At 43.9% G+C, this 18,535-nt stretch overlaps 2 protein-coding genes across 4 annotated transcripts in view; one reads left to right on the top strand and one right to left on the bottom strand.

The window, feature by feature from the left end:
- Nucleotides 1-18,535, bottom strand: part of mtor (mechanistic target of rapamycin kinase) — a 73,887-nt gene that overhangs the window by 29,510 nt on the left and 25,842 nt on the right. For all 3 annotated transcript variants that reach the window (XM_034536616.1, XM_034536617.1, XM_034536615.1), the window contains 2 exons: nt 3,809-3,884; nt 1,952-2,091 (listed from right to left, as the gene is read on the bottom strand). In XM_034536616.1, the coding sequence (XP_034392507.1) occupies nt 1,952-2,091; nt 3,809-3,884 (216 nt within the window). The remainder of the gene's footprint in view (nt 1-1,951; nt 2,092-3,808; nt 3,885-18,535) is intronic.
- angptl7 (angiopoietin-like 7) lies at nt 14,841-18,088 on the top strand. The gene is made up of 5 exons (XM_034536618.1): nt 14,841-15,377; nt 16,470-16,570; nt 16,651-16,845; nt 17,022-17,217; nt 17,307-18,088. The coding sequence occupies exons 1-5, from the start codon at nt 15,017-15,019 to the stop codon at nt 17,477-17,479; spliced, it is 1,026 nt and encodes a 341-aa protein (XP_034392509.1). The 5' UTR covers nt 14,841-15,016; the 3' UTR covers nt 17,480-18,088.

The raw sequence follows: 18,535 nt of genomic DNA, 5'->3' as shown, positions 1-18,535 counted from the left end.
TTAAACATCTCAAAATCAGTGTACCGTCCCGAAAGAGTGATACAAAAAATTTAATCAAGCGTCCCAGCAAACTGATGGGCGTTCTGTTCCCTGTAGGGGTCCGGTGCATCTAACCAAGACTAATTCCTCATTAACAACAATCAGTACGGCATTGTCCAGGAGGAGATCGAACATGCGTTTGATCTCAGCATGTGCTTTGCAGGCAGGATGCTGGAGCGAGCTCAGATGAGGGAGGGAGCAAGACGGAGGAAAATGGAGAAAGGTCGGTTTGGACGGGGGTCTGTGAGGTGAAGCCGTTCTCCAGCTGCCTGGCTATCGTATAACATGAAAGCTCTGGTACACTGGCTGTGCGTTTAAAGACTCTTTTAGAGGCCCTCCACTCAAAGCCATTGGTCCTCCTGCACGGAGAGGGTTTCACTTAAGCCCGGTCAGACCTCTTCTCAGGACTGTGGGATCCAGCTCACTTCAGCGGTGTGGTTTGTATTAGCGTGTCATTGTTGCTGACGTTACATAACTCCCAGCACATCTCCAGGGAACCCTGTGCAGGCTTGCGGAGCATTTTAAGTAGCATACAAGCATCATACGCCAAGTGAACACAGCTAAGTGCTGAATACGGGGGATTGACATCCTGGTACTTTGCAGTATATTCTTACCAAAATCTGCCATCTTTTATACTCTCCTTGTTCCCCCAAAAAAGGCTAATATATGTACTGCAAATCCAACTGTTCATACTGTTGCTTTAGTAACATAATTTGTTATGCTTATTGGCTGTTTCCAGGTCATCTGTGTGGCTCCTTTCTTTTTTTTTAGAATACCAAAGTCTGTAAATGCAGAGATATACAGGGGGAGTGAAAAGGTGCCTTCATCAGACACACAGGCCTCCAGCTCCAGAGCACAACATGCCAAAATAGCTGCATGCTTGAGCTTGAGGGACAATTAGCAGCGTCTGGTCAGATATTTCACAGCTCTTGTGATCAGCAAACTGAGATGTGAGGATTAACAGAACGGAAAAGTGCATGCCCTACATTTATTGGACATTCTCGGCTTAAGGGTGTTTCAAAGCTGTCCAATACTTACCGAATGTTTGAGTTCAACTGCCAAAAGCAAACACTTATAAAAATCTCTCTCACCAGTTTAGGATTATCACACTTGTCCAATATCCGCTCACCTTAACGGGGGAACAATGTGTTCACTTGAGTCTGAACTCCTCTGACTCATGACCCGGTCAACTGTTACATCATATCCCCGCCTTACCCATCCCGCACACAAAGATACACAGAGCCTTTCTTCAGCTGAATCATCTTCTTGTGAACTGAGTCATAATGTACACAACAATGGCGCATTGAGGCAGGTTACGTAAGCAAGTTAACATCTGCTTAGCACTACAGGCTCCGGTGACAATCCACATATTTGGATCCCCTCGGACCTCTTGAGACTTTCTTTTCCCCATTAAAAAAAAAAAGGGAAAGTGCTTTTCGAAGGTGGGCGGTGGTTATGGAGTTGAGCCTCAGCTGCGGTGAGCTTTCACCGTAGCGGCGGCGCCTCTCACTGCCGTCGGTCGCCTGTTCTTGCATTTTCCGGTAAAATTAGGAACGTTTCGCTCTCTTTTCGAACCACTCATCAAAGGCCCTAATGTACGGACTCATTGGGGACTTAAGCTGCCAACTAAAATAGAAAACAAGGGATGGAATAGCTCACAGCAAGTATACTACCTCAGACACGTCTATAACCATTTGAGCCAAGAAACATGGTTACTAAAAAAAAAAAAATAGCAGTTGGTATTAGGAAAAAATGACTTCTGGTAAAGTGAAAACAAACAATAATGCTGACTGAGTGTTTGTACAGGTGAATGTGTGTCAATGAATCAAAGAGCTGTGGACCAGAATAACCCCGTTTTGAACGCATTGTTGGCGCCCCACTGAACTCCCAACAGACTTGACTCCTGACATACCATTCTCCCAGGGCCTCTAAGCAGCGCATTCTGCCCAGGATGAGCTCCGGATCCTCTTTGTTCATGTCAATCTTCTTGTCATACGCTACCAGAGCGTCCTCCCACTCATGGAGCTTCTCATACCAAGTGGCTTGGATTTCCTAGCAAGATACAAAACAGAAAGTAGACACACGAAACATGTTTATCTTCTTGACCATTTTCATAAATTCTGGTGTTTTTCTTTGTGTGTTAGCAAACTGTTTCGGAGCAACGCTCCTTGACCGTTCACAGTCAGGTCAAGTCATCCACACGTTTCATGAGAATATTGCATTACGGATTGGAGATTCCCATTTTACTCAAATCTGTCCTGCCCTGGACCTCATTGTAAAAGTGACTTCTGGGTATTGACTTCCTTTGGTAGATTACGTACATAGATCTCTTCCAACCTTTGGGGATGATTCCTGACTGGTATACCTCCCACAGCAGAGCCTTCCAGACGATCACCTCATAAACAAGGTTTTCCGGAAGTGCAAATGGAGTCTTTTCACTTTTAACGTGTTTTTACAGAGAAACAGAAATGCAGTTCACAAAAGACGGAAAGAAAATACCTTTTCTTTCATGGGGGTTCTAGTGGTTGGGGAAAACTTTTGATTTGAGGTTAAAAATAAACACATAAAATCAAGTGAATGCGTTCTATTAAAAAATACTCTGTTTAGGGTTATCTAGAAAAACCCAGCCCTGTTTTTCACCGCCGCTGGTGGCATACATTGAGTTTGTCATCGACACCAGCGAAGCTTTGAATTTGGATTTGTGGAAACAGTGGATTGTAGAAAAGAGGAAAAACTGCGTATTAATACATATTTTTAGGCCCAAATTGCCATAAAAGGTTAGAATCTCTCATTTACACTGGAGTGTACACAACAGGGATATCATTTCAGTCCATCGCAGCCCTCAAGATGAATCTCATGGCCGTTTTGTTTGTTACTCACTAATTTCTATTGTCTATTTCATATCTACTTTCTCTGTGTTTGATTTTGATTTGGTCGTCAATGTCTGACCGGTTTCTCAATCATGAAATTGAGAGTAATTCACACACAAATGGTCATTTTAAGGGTGACAGTCCATAATTCCTACTGATCTTAGAAAGGCTCTCTGGTGCATCCAAACAAGCAAACAAAACAGTCACTAAATTATTTTGGTAACAGGGAGGATCAGAAATGAGAAATAGTAATAATGATTCTGTGGCCTTCAACTTGGCCGTCACAGAGGGAGTTCCAGAAGATGAAGCTATTTAGTAACCTTAAAAAACCCTCCCAATTAAGAAGTAATTACTATTTGTATTGTATGAAACATAACTTTTTACTTTTACCATACTGTTACCACTGTGGGGAAAAAAGTGTTCCCGAGTAGTTTTTTTTAATAAATACCCAGTAGAGACACATAATGCGAGAGAATCCAAACATCCTGTCCATAATTCTGCTCCTTGCAGTTGACTACTGATCAACATAGCAGATGGTTTTTCCACGTGCTGCACATTATGAACAGGGTGTTCTGGGGGCATGCGTCTCCAATGGCCCTCATCCCCACGAGTGTATTGGGGAAAGGATATTCCGGGAAGAAATGTATGTGTACAAGAGGCCACATGAATTACTGCCCAGTAGCAACATATTTAGTCTGAAAATACATCACGAAAAAGAAAGATCTGAGTTGGTGATGGTGTTGCTATGGTTACCGGTGACAACATTCGCTTTTTGCAGAGGCCCCCTGCAGTAGCGGGCCTACTGTGCAAATGTAATGGTGTGATTGAAATGAAAAATGTTCTTTTGTCCCCGTGTCTGAATGCAACCGAAGATAACAAATAATGTAAAAAGCACTCACCAGTTCACCAAAATGCTTCATGGCATACTCCAGAACCCCAGATGCGGCTTCTGGCTGCTGTAGTTTATTGTTGATGCTGCAAGATGAGAAAAAAAAGAGAAAAGAAAAGCTTTTGAAGACTTCAATAGGTGGACAATGCATATAGATGCCCGTACTATTGTTATTACAATTGTTTAATAGTTACAAAATGGTTTTCATGATTTCCACATCCTCGTGAGTGATTCCACAAGTGGGTAATCAAGTAGAAGTCCTTAACGTCCAAGTGTGTAATAGAAGTCTGTGTTGCTGCCAACTCCATAGTTCATTTTTCAGATCAACCGTGCAAGCGCCAACCAACCAGTAGCAGTCAGTGGTGCAAAGACGAGTTTGTGATCCTTCACCGGCTTCCCACCCACAAATTACGCAAACTGAGATCAGTAGAACGCAGAACAAAGCCACTGGAACCACGGCCTACCGTAACATTGAACCTGAGGGAAGTTCAATGTTCAGGGACACAGAGAAGGCAACGTAGAATAAACGTTTCCTCTTTCAGCAAGGTGTTTATTGTGGAAATGAAATGCACCTTGAGACATGTGTCACGTTTGCTTGACAAATAGTGGGTTAACGGTCAGGACACCACAATTCCCGTTTGTACACCCTCCGCTCACCCGCAACATCTGGAAACACTCATATGAACGGCGAGTCTATTATATACTGCAAAAACCCTTGTGCAGCCACGGCAAATACATCTGTAAAATGTAGCGTTTGAAGAGGACTGGTATGCAGTGGAGTTCCTGAGGACAGCAGAGGAAAGTTGATGAAGGACACTTGAGTATATGTGTCAGAAACCTGGTTTGACGTATGGGTAAAGGCCAAGAAATGTGATGAAACGGCACAGCAAGAGGTCATAGGTCATGCTAAAACCTGGGGAGAGCTGCAGCTGCCGACTCGCAGGTAATTTAACAAAACAAATCATAACGGGAGCCGTCTGGCACGTAGTTGGAAACAGAAGACAATCTGACCACTCGCTGACTTCAGGGACTGCTCCGAGACGCCAGTCATGTGCCAAAGCGTGTAAATCGCTCTTGGTACCGATTTAGTTGCCAGAATTCAGAGTACTGTGAACACAGATTACTGATACCAATCCAATACCAGTGCTGTTTTTACTACAATATAGTGTAACCGATTGGAATTTGATTCAACATAACACCATTTGTTAACGCCAACTTCTGTTTCATGGAATTTTGCAGTTCACAAAATCAGCATATCAAATGATAATTTGAAAAATAAATTACAGAGTTAGAAAGTAACTCTTTAGTTGGACTGCTGCAATGGTACTCCAAGCCGAGACGAAGTCAGGCTATGAGCTCTCCCAGTCTGTTATTTGAGGATGAGCCGCCGTGCTAACAGTAGCAGAGGCCACCACATGACAGATTTGGTCTGAATCCCAACCAAGGCAATAACATGAAGGGCTTCGTTGTAGTCTTCATCTCACCGATGGATTCACAGAGCTTCCAAAAAGTCCAAGTGTTCACACAGCAATGGTCCAATTACCAAGATGCCCTTTAACAATAAACCGCACAAACAAATCCGGTGTAGCTTTCAGCCACGTGAAGTAGCTTCAATCATGTATGTACGTTATAGAAATGTGTTGAGACAATAGTGAAGCCCTGTATCTTGTCAGCCTTTCTTTTTTTATATTGAATGACCTTTCAGTAGCTATAAGCCCTCATCCTTTAGCAATTAGTGCTAATTACGGCACCACCATGAAATATTAAAGTCATTGGCCAGTAACAACAAAGTACAGCTCTGATGAAGAGAAACTAAAGTGACCTTTAAAAAAATATAACAGTTACAATCTTCTAAGATCTATCACAAGCTAAACCAGACATCGACGCAAAATATCCTTTATATCTTTTGGTCTCGCTGGACTATCAATATTGTCCTTTCAGACACACTTTAGTACTTCAGGACCTGAAGGAAATCGAACTAGACAGAATGCGATTGCGTAACAAAGAGAGCTCATTTGAGTGAATAAGCATTGGTCTATGACTCCCGTGAGTCTCATGCACTTTCTCGGCAACTAATTAAATAACTATCCCACAGTCTTCAATAAACACACCTACTCATCCAGCATTTTTGAATAACACTGACGATAACTCGCAGCGTGCGGGTGTGCTGTGTATACTTAGTAATTTCCACTTGGACCAACAAATTACTACCTGTTGTCAAATAATCAGCTCTGCACCATATGAACAAAGCACTGCCGAGGCCTCCGCGTCCCACAAGCTGCCGAGGTATGCTAAGGCTGCCCAGATGTGACTTCATCCGAGGAGACGAATCAGAAGGAGCGCTTTCTCTCCTGCGGACCCTGGAGAGTTCATTGTCCCTCAGCTGAAGCCATCTGGCTGCCAGCTCCGCGCACACAGAGTCTAAACACAACCAGATGACAAGGCTCACGTAATGTTCTACTCACGTAGAAACTCCATCAAACTATTATCAAGCATAAAAGTTCCTTGAAACCGCTTTCAAGCCTCGCGCTCTCTTTCGTGCGGGGCCACAAGTCGCACTTCCGAACTGGAACTCTTCAGAGTTGCTCGTGAGAGTCACGGGAGAGAGCTTGAGCTTTAGTTCTGTCACGACTTATCAAATCATGCCATGACATTTAGACTACGGGCTGTGTATCCTGAATTAGATTTCTGAGGTTTAAGTCTAAACCCCGGATGGGGTTAGCATACGGGGCTCTTTGCTGCAGAAGTTCGGGAAGGTAGATCCTTGATACCAGTTTGTAAATGCTATGAAAACTATCTAAAGAGAATATTCTATGGGACGTTAGCCGTCATTTGGCCGAATACAGACAGAACAGTGTGTCTTTCAGCTTGCTTTATGAGTGCAAATTTTTATATTTATTGCCGCCTCTATTACAAAAACAGAGCGTCACACCATTGCTATTCAAACTTCTCTGACCTGAGGAGAAAGAAAAACAATCACCTCACACAGACTCGTACCTTGTATTTGGCTTTTTAAACTATCAAACATTTACAGTGATGGCATATGTTCTGGGCATATTATAAAATAAGAAATGTTGAGAGTCATTCAGATGGGTCGAGGCGTGCTGTTGGATTTTCAACACGGAGAGAAACAAATCACTCGCGCTCTACTCAAGTGACTCAACTGCGTAACGCAAACGATGTATCACACCGCAATCTCTAAACCAGCCTGTGTGCATCAGATTCTGATGAATGCGATGCATTTAGCCATGATTACCTTTGGACAGAAAGCACCGGTAGGGAGTACAAATGTATATTTTCTTTTTCTATGTTAACCTCTTGACAGAAAATCCCCTCTATTAAAATAATCCATAACCCCATCTCGGCTATTCTCAAGTACCTTGGCTTCTTCACTAAGAGCAGAGAGGGTGATCTGAGGAAAATGCAGATATTTCCCCTCACAGAGGGTTAGATGTCCATGGATCTAACAGAGGAAAGATGGCGCCTCATTACTGGACCTAATCTAATCTAATCTAAACAGGAAGATATCCACTTGATCTTTACTTTGCTTGCCAAGTGCTGACTGACTCCATTCCTTAGTGTTGAACACACTGATTTCAAAATGAGATTGGCCATCTAAACACTCTTCCAAGTAAAAGCTGAATCAAGGCCCATTGAATGGATTCACTTTGGGGTATTTTTTACTCCTCATGCTGTAAACATTTGTACATTTGCGTATTTCTTAATATCATCTTATATATTAATGGCTATCGACAGGTATGTAATGGAAGTGCATTGATTCCCCACTGAAGATAGGTATACTGAAACTCTTTGGGTGCAAGTTGTGAACATAGAGACATTGCATTCACAAAGCAGAGTTCAACCTGATGGAGTAAAACCTGATCACAAACGTAGACCACATGTGACTCTGGAAAACGTGTACGTGAGGACACGGTTGTTGAGATTGCTGTGACGGAAGCTAGTTGAGTTGGGCAAGAAGTGACTTTTGGCACTTTGCAGGAGAGAAAAAGCTGCCCACTTATATACACACACACACACACACACACACACACACACACACACACACACACACACACACACACACACACACACACACACACACACACACACACACACACACACACACACACACACACACACACACACACACACACACACACACACACACACACACACACACACACACACACACACACACACACACACACACACACACACACACACACACACACACACACACACACACACACACACACACACACACACACACACACTATAATAACTATGTGGTTCATGGTCTGTTGGGATGAATTCTGGACACGTGTGACGAAGGCCTGCCGAGGCAGCAGCTGATTAGCTGGTCCTTTCACACAGACGAGCCTTACGCTTGCTCCACTGCGGGAGAAGCGACACGAGCTGTCCGACACTTCTTTCGACTCTGTGCCTAAAGGAGCCGTTCATCCGTGGGGCAGCCCAAATGCAATCAACAATATTCCCAGGCGGAATGAACCCAACTGCCTGGCACCTCGGGGGAGTTCTTTCCAGCTCACGGGGCCTCGTCCGAGCAGACTACAGATGAGAAACACGCGGAGCAAGAGCTGATAAACAACCCCAAAAGGACATTTTGAGAAATTCAAAAGGGGAAATAAACATCCAATCTCAGATAACATGTTTACGAGAACACAAGTCAAGCAGTGGAAGAAGCTACGGAGAGCCAAGATGGAGAACCTGTCTTTTTTTTACAAAACAAAACACTTTTATTCTGGTTAACAAATGGCACACAATTATAACGTTATCAGGATGTGTTCACATATAATCTTGTAAAATGTAGTGTTTGTGAGATACTTGAATACATCCAGCTGTTTGAAGGAGTTTTCACAACAACATAAATAGATATTGGAGATAAATTATGAGCCGTTTACACCAACTTTAATCATCTTATAATACATCATTAAAACTACTAAGATTAGTGTAATCCATAAAAATACAATCTTTTATTTCCTTATCATTTTTATGAAGAACAAAAAACACTATAAATGATCATATCAAAGTATAAAGGATAACATTTTGAATTGTTGATGCTTTACACTGATTCACTAGCTGACTTCAGAGCGGTTGAAATGATTTTTGGGATGGCTGGCGCCTTGGAGACCAGCTGCTATATAATCTAACAAGGGATCTGTATCTACCAATATGGATCATCAATGATTGACAACTAGTGTCGGCGGCCCAAAAAACGTAACCAGGGATCTCTAAAAGTTACATTTGCTTCATCTCTTTGGTGATACGAGTTGTACGATCCGTCGCACCACTAATATTAAGACAGCCCATTGACTAACTCTTCTTTTCGGGGAAATGGTTTTCTTCAAGAGACCCTCCTTTGTTCATTGAATGTCAGTGAGCAATGTAGCATGAACAAGATTTGTTTTCCTTCTCTGTCCAGAAAATAAACCAACAATCCCACTCAGTTATGGGCAATTAGAAAATGATTGACATTAATGGGACCAAATGATTCCTATTTTTTCAGCTGGATATTCTGTTTAGCAGCATGAGGCTGAGTTATGAAGGCAGATTTATTTCTATAACCCCTTTCAAACAAATCAACATGATTTACCCAAGGCAGATACATTTGAACATTTGAGGGAAGAAAAAAGAAAATCAAAAGGAAATGAAAACAAAACAAGTAATTAAAAGTACAAAGAGAAAGAAGAATAGTGGACAAAGTAACAAATGTTGAAGTATCAAAATAGCCAACCTTTGGTACAAATGAGTTATCTAATCAATACAGTATACCATAATCAAACCATTTGCTTTGATGAATGTTTGAATGCACCTAAACAGGCCACATAGTATCTGAACGGAGCGAGAACCTCAAAACTTGTAATACCTGAACACTACATAAATCTTCCAGGCACATCTGCTATGGAAATAACGAGCGACACGTTGTCATCATGGGATGCCGGTCTCGACCCCTGCGTGCCTTGAGCAACAGCAGTACATCACTGCATTACATAAGCACGGAGGCAGAGGAAGGAGTTACCTCACCCGCTTCCTTCCACATTGCCCCGGGATGCGTGAGGCTGAAGCGGGGCTGAACTCATCTCTGACACCCTCTCTGACTGGCCCTTTGTCTCTCATTGCTCTCAAAATGTTTCGAGACAAGAAGGTGGTTGTTTCATGGCCGAGCAGATGCCGCCGCATGGGGAAACACTTAGTATCCCTTGACTTGAAACTACTTCCTCGAAATGACCAAAATCAGCTCTTTCGGTGAAGCTTATCATAAAGCTTAGGACTTTGGAGCGGAGCATTGGACGGCGGCAAATGAGACCTTATTATTTGACTTATTTACTAGGGGTGATGCAAATCATGAACAAAATAAAATGTCCCTGTTGAAATGGTATACATAGAGGGAGGAAAAATGGTTGATCGTCTATTGCATCATTTCCCAAACAATTTCTGTTTTTCCTCAAGGAAGACAGGCGTGTTAGGGTGCCGTGGAGGAATCAGCCATTGTTTACGCCACACTATCACCGCATTGGGACACCACTGCAGAACGTGTTTCCTGGGCTCCTCACCTTCAGGTCAAGAGGCCGACAGAACAAAGTGTCCCCAGTGGCATCCAACAACCCCCCTCCCAGCTACCTCATTGGAATGCTGCTGTTAGATAAAGATCCGTATAATGTGTTTTTGGAAAGAAATATTCATTATTCAGACATATTGACTACATTTTCTGTGAAATTAACTATGAAATACTTCCAAATGAAAGATGCCACTTTGTTTGACATCATTATTATTTGTTGTCGTTCTGTTGTAAGTGATTTGTGCAAGAACTGAACCGTCAACAACGGGGTTGTGTGCAGTCGTCTCATTTAAACTAAAAGAATTACATCAGTCACGAAAAGCAGCAGAACACCAGCTAGCGTTTATATATTCACTCTGTATACTTCTAGTGGTTCCATTGTTTTTTAAGTCATAAGCCGTAATGTAACGTTTGCATTTATAATCACTTTAATTAATGGTTAAATGCTGAAATCCCTCTCATACCAACACAGCAACAACAAAAAAAGACAATGAAAACCCCCGAGTGGTTCCACAAGTGGTTTTGGTTTTCTGTCCCGTGACGCAGAATATTTTTACATCCCAGTGTCACGAACCGTCTCTGAAGAAGTGAGACTGTGAATGCACAACGCTGTCCGAGAGCTATTCTTCCCCCTCCAGTGTGTGTCCCAGTCCCACTGGTTTGAAGGGTGGCGGGCGGACGGCCCGCTGCCTCGCTAGCATGCGCAGTGCGACAACGGACGCCACCTGGTAGCCATCTCCGGCCTAAGCCACCAGACCTCTCCGTGGTCTGAGCGGAAGACCCCGGTGCATATTGCCTCCTTCATTACGGAGAATATGGAACAGTTTACTTCTGCTCCTGTACGTGACCAGATTTCACTGAGTTGTGGAACGTTATCCATTGTATTATTTCCATGGCAACTCAGCTACTTGCCTTTTGCGCCTCAATTTAAGGCAATATCCATCCCATGGTCATTTTATAAAGGCTTGAGGGGGGGTGCTGATAATTAAACTAGTCTGTGAGTAAATAACCACCAATAACAGATCAACTAGATCTTACAGAAATGACATGGTCCTTCAAATTAAATAACTATCATCCCTTGATCGGTTTGGTTCACCTTCACACAGGCTGCATTAATTATTGATTTACAAATCAGGCGCAAGCACTTTCAGGGAAATATGCATTCAATAAGCCGACCCCGAAACAGTTTGCACAACTCAAACTGAGGCGCTTTTGTGCGGACAGGGCCGACAGGTGGAAGATGTTACTTTTAATAAAGATTATGTAATTCAATGTTTTGAGATAGAAGCGCTGGAATCCACTGGCTCCCGCTCTCACCTCCTGCCTTTCCTGTAATTGAACCCATGAGCACGGCACTGACAGCTTGGCCCCGGCGGCCACTGTCTGATTACAAAACGTTTTTCCAGTGTATTTAGGGACACCTGAGCGGTCGGTGGGAACGTTCTGATTAAAAACACACCAAAAAACGGCCACAATTAGCACAGCCAGGAGTCCAACTTGTCACAGAGGGTAAAGGAAAGAATCTGTTCAATGAAATGTGCCGGCTTCCAGAGGAAGTCATATAAAGAAGGGGGCTTTGGTTAGAGTTTGAATGCCTCTAATGTTAAGAGGAGCCGTGCATTCTTCACACAGAGCCTGGTGAGACATAGTTAGAGGGCGAATGCTGTTTAAAGAAGCTGTTTTTGGAGGGGGGGGAAACAGCGTGACGCTAAACATATAAAACAGCATCTGAATGACAGAGTCCAGGACCCGAGGAAAGGGATGGCGCTGGAATGCATCACTGGAGAGGGAGATGTGACTGAGGGCAAAGAGAGAAATCCAGGTAGGCCAAACTATCCACTTTTTCCCCCAAAAGGAACAGGGGTTAAGACTTAAAAAGGGAGGTCAACGGGCACGACGCACCATCAAACATCACATCGTTAATGTCACATTACTAGTTAGAAACATACCAACTGAGGGAATACTAATTAGACAGGAGCTTGGGGGGAAATTATTAAGAAAGAAAAAAAGATGAAGAAAACTTTAAAAGGGACGAGCAAACCTTCTGCTGTCTCTTTGCTGTCAGCCGAGTTGGAACTAGTGATGAGCGTACCTTAATTATTTTTATCATATCATAGCAACGATACTCATCCTAAATTAATTACCTTGCTCTCTGGCGGATATCAACTTATAAAATTTAACGGAAAGGTAAGACAAAGTCACCCTGAAATCACGGCATTTGTTGACGGTTAGGTTTCTAGTGACGGCGCCACATAAGTTTTGGCTGACCATGACATCATGGAGAGTTGTTGTTATGTTTCTGACAAATGTGGGTAATCTAGAGGAAGATCATGTTTATGATCTAACCAGAGAGCAGAATTTGACTGGCAATCAAAGACATTGCCGCGAACTAAACACGAATGCTATTATGTCTGCATGAAGACAACAAATGGATTATTACTCCCATATGTGCCTGTCTCACAAATCAAACAAATACAGGAAACTAAAAGCAAATGTCAACATAAAAAATAAAAAAGAAAAGAGTAAATGGAAAATTGCAAAGCGGTGACCAGCTATAAAAAATAAAAAATGAAAGTGGCCAGTAACATTGGAGGAGCCAAGTACCCGGAAAAAAGGAAGAGTTGTACACATCCAAATGTTGAACATCAAAGCAATAACAGACCATGTCATAATTATGTCATATTTTGGGAATTTGTGCTCCGAACCACGTTGTCGATGAAACAAAGATGATGCTGTGCAGAACAATCACAACTGCACATTTGTTTGCCCGGTCCGAGGGTCACCTGCCAAACGTTTGGCAGGAATGTGTACGTTGCATCCTCCGTGCTCACGTGCACACTAGATATGGACGAAGACAAACGTGACGGGTTACACTCTAACACGCTAGTCTTTAAAGACTTTGTTGGAGTTTCAATACGTATTAGGTCGTCTATGAATCCCTGCCTTTTCCAGACCCCCACCCCTTTGGACTAATCTCCAAAGGCGTCTTCTCTAAATTGGCAGGGCTGACAGCTCCTCTGGGAAGCTGGGATAAGATAGAAATTCCAGAGAATGGAGATTCAAGAAAGCCTCTCTGATGTCTGACATTACAAAAGGTGCTATATTCACAGACCCAGCCAGTGATGGCTTGTTAGAAATTTTAAAAAGGCAAAGGTGAGCCAGGAGCAGGAATTTTGCAAACGCGTCATTGAGCCAGACAGACGCACCACATTCAGCAGCGGATTGTAAAGAAAATAAATTGGTGGTTCAAACCCAGAAGCGAAACACTTCCCTTGGTCAGGGCTGTTTTGTGTCTCCCACAAATGGAGGTGTTCAAAATATGGCTGCAACCAAAGAGCATTTGAGTGCATGCAAGGGTTTTCCTTACAACACTGTAAAGTATTAAGAAAAAGTGAATTAGTAAAGTTAACCTGCTACTAACTACTGTACAAAGCTCCTTTGTAACCTTTTCAGACAGACAACTTCACTCCTACGTCTCCAAGTCGGCCTTTAAAGCCAAGATCACAGACTTGCTGAAAGAACAATGCAGCTGTTTCTCAGGCTGTTAGCACCAAAACCACCTCATTCTGGTGTTCTCCAGTGGGTAGCAGTATATCACTTGAGCAGCACATGTGTGATGGCAAAATGCTAAGCCTTTACACATGTAGACAGCACACTCAGACTGTCCTCTTCTGAACAAATACTCTCTGCTTAATGGAAACTGCATTTGGGCTTAGTTTTATCCTGAAGCCGTTGAATCAACACCCTTCTGAAATATGATGCCGAAAGGCTACGAGGAAATAAAACGTGCCCGTTTCAACATCTGCCAAAAAGGGTAGCATCAATAGAACACTTAACCTAAAATTAAGAGTGCTTAGTGACTTCATTCACCTCTTGGCATGCGAGGGCCCAATTTAGTGAAGAAAAGGTTGGCCTCAGAGATATAGTAAAATCCCTCAATAACAGGGTAATTGTGAAGACGGGGAAGGAAATTACACGGAACTGCTTGAAAGCTGAAAAACGGGTATTAAAATGTTGTAAGAAATGTTTCTGTGCGGCTAAATGACTTCAAAAGTCGCAGTATTCAAGAGTTGACTTTTTCCAGATTGCACGGAGCGGCTGGCTTGTGACTGGAAGCGCAACGAGTTGAGACAGTAGTCTGTGTCGCTTCCCCGCGGCTCCATATGTTGCCCCTCCAGGAAGAGGCTAAACACTTCCCAATAAACCCTCAACACCTGAACGCCGAAGAGAGGAGAAACGTGGTCGAAGCCTCTGTGGAATGAGTGAAAGTAAGACGGGGGGGGTTAGAGCGGGGAGGGGGATGCAGGGGGGGAAGGAGGAGGGATGGGGAAGGCCCTCCACCCTGAAGGTTGGAGAGGGTCAGCGCGGTGACTGGTGCGCACCGGGAGAGAAGGGGGAGGACCCTCCTGCGAAAATATTTAAGATGTTCAGGCAGAGGAGGGCTTCACTGAGAGAAATAAGACAGAGCCTGGGTGAGCCGTTGGTCAAAGAGGAGCTCCAACTCAACTGGTCGGCCACAGCTGTTGTCCGTTTGACATTCCCCAGAAAGAAAAGGGCTTCCACAGGGACAGACCACGCCCTGTCACAGAAACGCAAATCGAAAGGCTCGTGAAACTCCTGGACCTTTGCGATAAGAAGATGGCAAAAGTGAACGTGAGCGTGGTGGCCCTGGGGGTCACGCTGCTCCTGCTGGCCGAGACGTGGGCCCAGAATCCCAAGAAGAGGCTGACGCCGCCGAAGCCTCCCAAGGCGCAGTGCTGTGATGACGTGCGCTCTCTCAAGGTGCAGGTGGCCAACCTGACCAGCCTCCTCGAGGAGATGAGTCGCAAGCAGGAGACGGACCTGATGAGCGTTGTGAGGCAAATAATGGATCTGGACAAGCAGAACCGGCAGCAAGAATCCCGGGTGACGGAGGCGGAGAGCAAGTACTCGGAGATCAACAACCGCGTGGAGATCATGCAGCTGCAAACCGCGCAGTCTGCCACCCAGACCTCATCGGGTGAGCATGGGAGCCGTTAGGAGAGCAGAGACTGAAGTTGTGTGCAGATGGTTGTTGTCGTTAGCGTCTCAAAAAAGCATATGTATTTATATATAATTTTAAAAAAGCAATATGTTTTAGCAAAAAATTGTATTCACGTGAAAGGAATTTACATACAGAAAAATAGGACCCGCAGAGAGTCTGTAAAGGTATTTTCACATGGGGGGGGGGGAGGGGGGGGAGAAACAGGATCCATCTGTGAGCTGCCTCTTTGCACTATTTAGCCAGCTGTTGTCAAATTGACACTCAAGATTTCAGACAAGTCCGAACTTAAAAGTGTACCGTTCGTCTAGCGTGGCGTATATTCACTCAGGAGAGCGCCTCATAAGTCATTATTTCAGTGGATCGCGAATACCTAAACTTTCAAAAACAGTCCTCAAAGAGGCCAAGACACTATATATTTATTTCAGCTGTGAAAAACTATAATCAGCCTCATCCATCACTGCGTGAAGAATCTAACTGCCTCTCTGAGCGGTCTAAAGCATTCATTTGGACTCCCATCTGCACAACTGTCAATAATCATGTCTGACATTCAGCTCAACTTTAACACACCACTAATCAGCGCTGGCTGACGCAGAGAGGTTAAGCAGACATGACGTAGTTTATTATTTCAATACCCTTAACCGTGTGGTCGAGCAGGGGCACGTTTATGTCACTGGCCAAGGGAACACAGGGGCCCTTTTCATCAAAGTAAATTAGAGACAGGAGGGCCGAACAGGAAGGGATGCAAAGATTAGAAGAAGTTGAAGGTTTCCATCTCCTTTTTTTTCCTTATTGTTTTAAGTATTGGGCTCTTTGCTCCATAATGATCTCATAGCCATATTAATGGCATCACCATACTGTGAAAGAGAAGAACTCAAAAAACCAGAGCCATGATTCCACTCTGTTTTGAACCATTTTGCTTTTAGTGGGGGGTAAAGGTCACTTTTTCATCTGCCCAATCACTCAGATATCCATAAAGCTGTTAGAATTTATGACTGACATTTTTAAAACGGCATATGGTTTTATCATAACTGAAGATTGTTTTTGTGTTTGTTTTTTCCCCCCCTCCAGACGCCATATACGACTGCGCATCCCTGTACAGCAAGAACTACAAAATCTCTGGCGAGTACAAACTGCCTAAAGACGAGTTTCTGGGCACACCTGAGCTGAGCGTGAGTTACCCTTTAAGAGCGCCGAACACATTATGCCGTGAGGCATCAGCATTCGATTACATTTTGATGAATACTTTCAGGTCTTCTGCGATATGGAGACAAACGGAGGCGGTTGGACTCTGATCCAACGGCGCAAAGTCGGCCTCACATCATTCAAACGGGATTGGAAGCAGTACAAAAACGGATTTGGATCCATCCGCGGAGACTTCTGGCTCGGCAATGACCACATCTTCCGTTTAACGAGACAGCCCAGTGTGCTGCGGATCGAGATGGAGGTACGTGTCGTAAAAAACACGGCACTAAGCTCGGGCGTAGCAAGAAAACACGTAAACCAATGAGTAAAACCACTTTGCAGCTGTGGGTACCGAGCTCCCCAAAAGCTACTTTTGGGGAGTCCGACTGTGTGTAACTGTCCCTCTCTAAATCAAGTCGTGTATGTTTTCCATCGCAGGACTGGCAGGGGCAGACGCGCTACGCCGAGTACGGCTTTTTCACCTTGGGTAACGAGCTGAACAGCTACAAGCTCTTCCTCGCCAACTACAGCGGGAACGCTGGAGACTCGCTGCGCTACCACAACAACACCAACTTCAGCACCGTCAACAAGGACAACGACAAGTGCGTGGACGACTGTGCTTCCCTGCGCAAAGGTAAGCCGAAGCAATTCATTAGACGTTAGCGGTACACGTTTCCCTCCAACCAACATTAAGTCTAAATATTATTTGTCATCTTCTTCCAGGTGGTTACTGGTACAACTGCTGCACTGACTCAAACTTGAACGGCGCGTTTTACCGCTACGGTCAGCACATAACGAAGAACCCAGATGGGATCACTTGGTACGGGTGGCACGGGTCCAACTACTCCCTCAAGAAAGTGGAGATGAAGGTCCGGCCCGTGGATTTTCAACCCTAAATGCTTCAGCCGTGGTGCGCTGGACCCGAGACGACACGCGTGAATGCCGAGCGATCTCGCCAATACCCGTTCAACCAAATTGTGGCCATGCCTTGACTGCGAAAGGAATGAAGATGTAGTTTGCGACGGTCTGGTTATGTTTCAGTCAGATGAGTGTGTCATGTCTGTTGCCGTGTTTGATTGTAAATTGTAGTTAATTGTGTGTATTTATCAGTACAAATATTTTATTTTTCAAATGCTTTAATAGATGCTCTTTTACCACTGTCCCGTAAGGGTGACTGGATTTTGATTCCTTCTCTCGTTTGTCTTGAAAGCACTAGGATGTATTTTTTAGTTAACACAAGTAACACATGTAAGGAGCGTAGCAACAATCCGTCCAGAGTAGTCTGGTTCAGGTAGAACTCATTAAGGACTGGTAGGAACTAATAACAAAAGGGATCTTTGTGAGTTGCTGGAATGGGATCAACCACCAAAGGCACTTCCTATGAATTACGCTGCCTTTTATTGTAAAACCCTAACAATTGATGATGGAAATGTGTCATTTGTAAAATGTGTACAGCTCTGTAATTATGTTGTTTCATGTGATAGAAAATAAACATATTTTTTAAACGAAACATGGCAGCACAACCCGTGTCATACGGGTAATCCACAACGTGCATCGCTTCACAGGTTGAAATGTAGCGATGTCTCATAGCAACACCAAGTCCTGTCCATTCACGTCCAGCAACAGCAACATATTTGCCTCGAGCCACCGACCTTCGGTCATCTGTTGACATATCAGCCAAAGGTCCCAGGGCACCGTAGCCCAATGCAGGAATGGAGACCACACACACTCTCTATTCTGCAAGCGAGTTAAAACTACCTCGAGGTTTACTACCTTGAAAACAATAATGCTATTTTGCGCCGCTTTGAAAAAAAGAATTCCTCAGAGCGTTTAAATACCTACAGCAGGGGAGCACTGCCTATACAGGCTCAGTGGTAGGCTTCGTGAAATTCTCTTCCTTTAACAAGGTGACAGTCGGGGCAAACATCTAATTAAAGCGGGACATTTATCCC

This window comes from Cyclopterus lumpus, chromosome 7, assembly GCF_009769545.1.
Source record: "Cyclopterus lumpus isolate fCycLum1 chromosome 7, fCycLum1.pri, whole genome shotgun sequence".
NCBI classification, from domain to species: Eukaryota; Metazoa; Chordata; class Actinopteri; order Perciformes; family Cyclopteridae; genus Cyclopterus; species Cyclopterus lumpus.
Note: the sequence above shows the minus strand (reverse complement) of the source record. Positions and strands in the feature narration are given on the sequence as shown.

Bases quoted from the DNA above. Each gene is read 5' to 3' on its own strand.
- angptl7 (XM_034536618.1), top strand. From the start codon at position 15,017: ATGGCAAAAGTGAACGTGAGCGTGGTGGCCCTGGGGGTCACGCTGCTC. The intron at 15,378-16,469 runs GTGAGCATGGGA...CCCCCCCTCCAG, and splicing joins TGCCACCCAGACCTCATCGG to ACGCCATATACGACTGCGCA. The intron at 16,571-16,650 runs GTGAGTTACCCT...GAATACTTTCAG, and splicing joins TGGGCACACCTGAGCTGAGC to GTCTTCTGCGATATGGAGAC.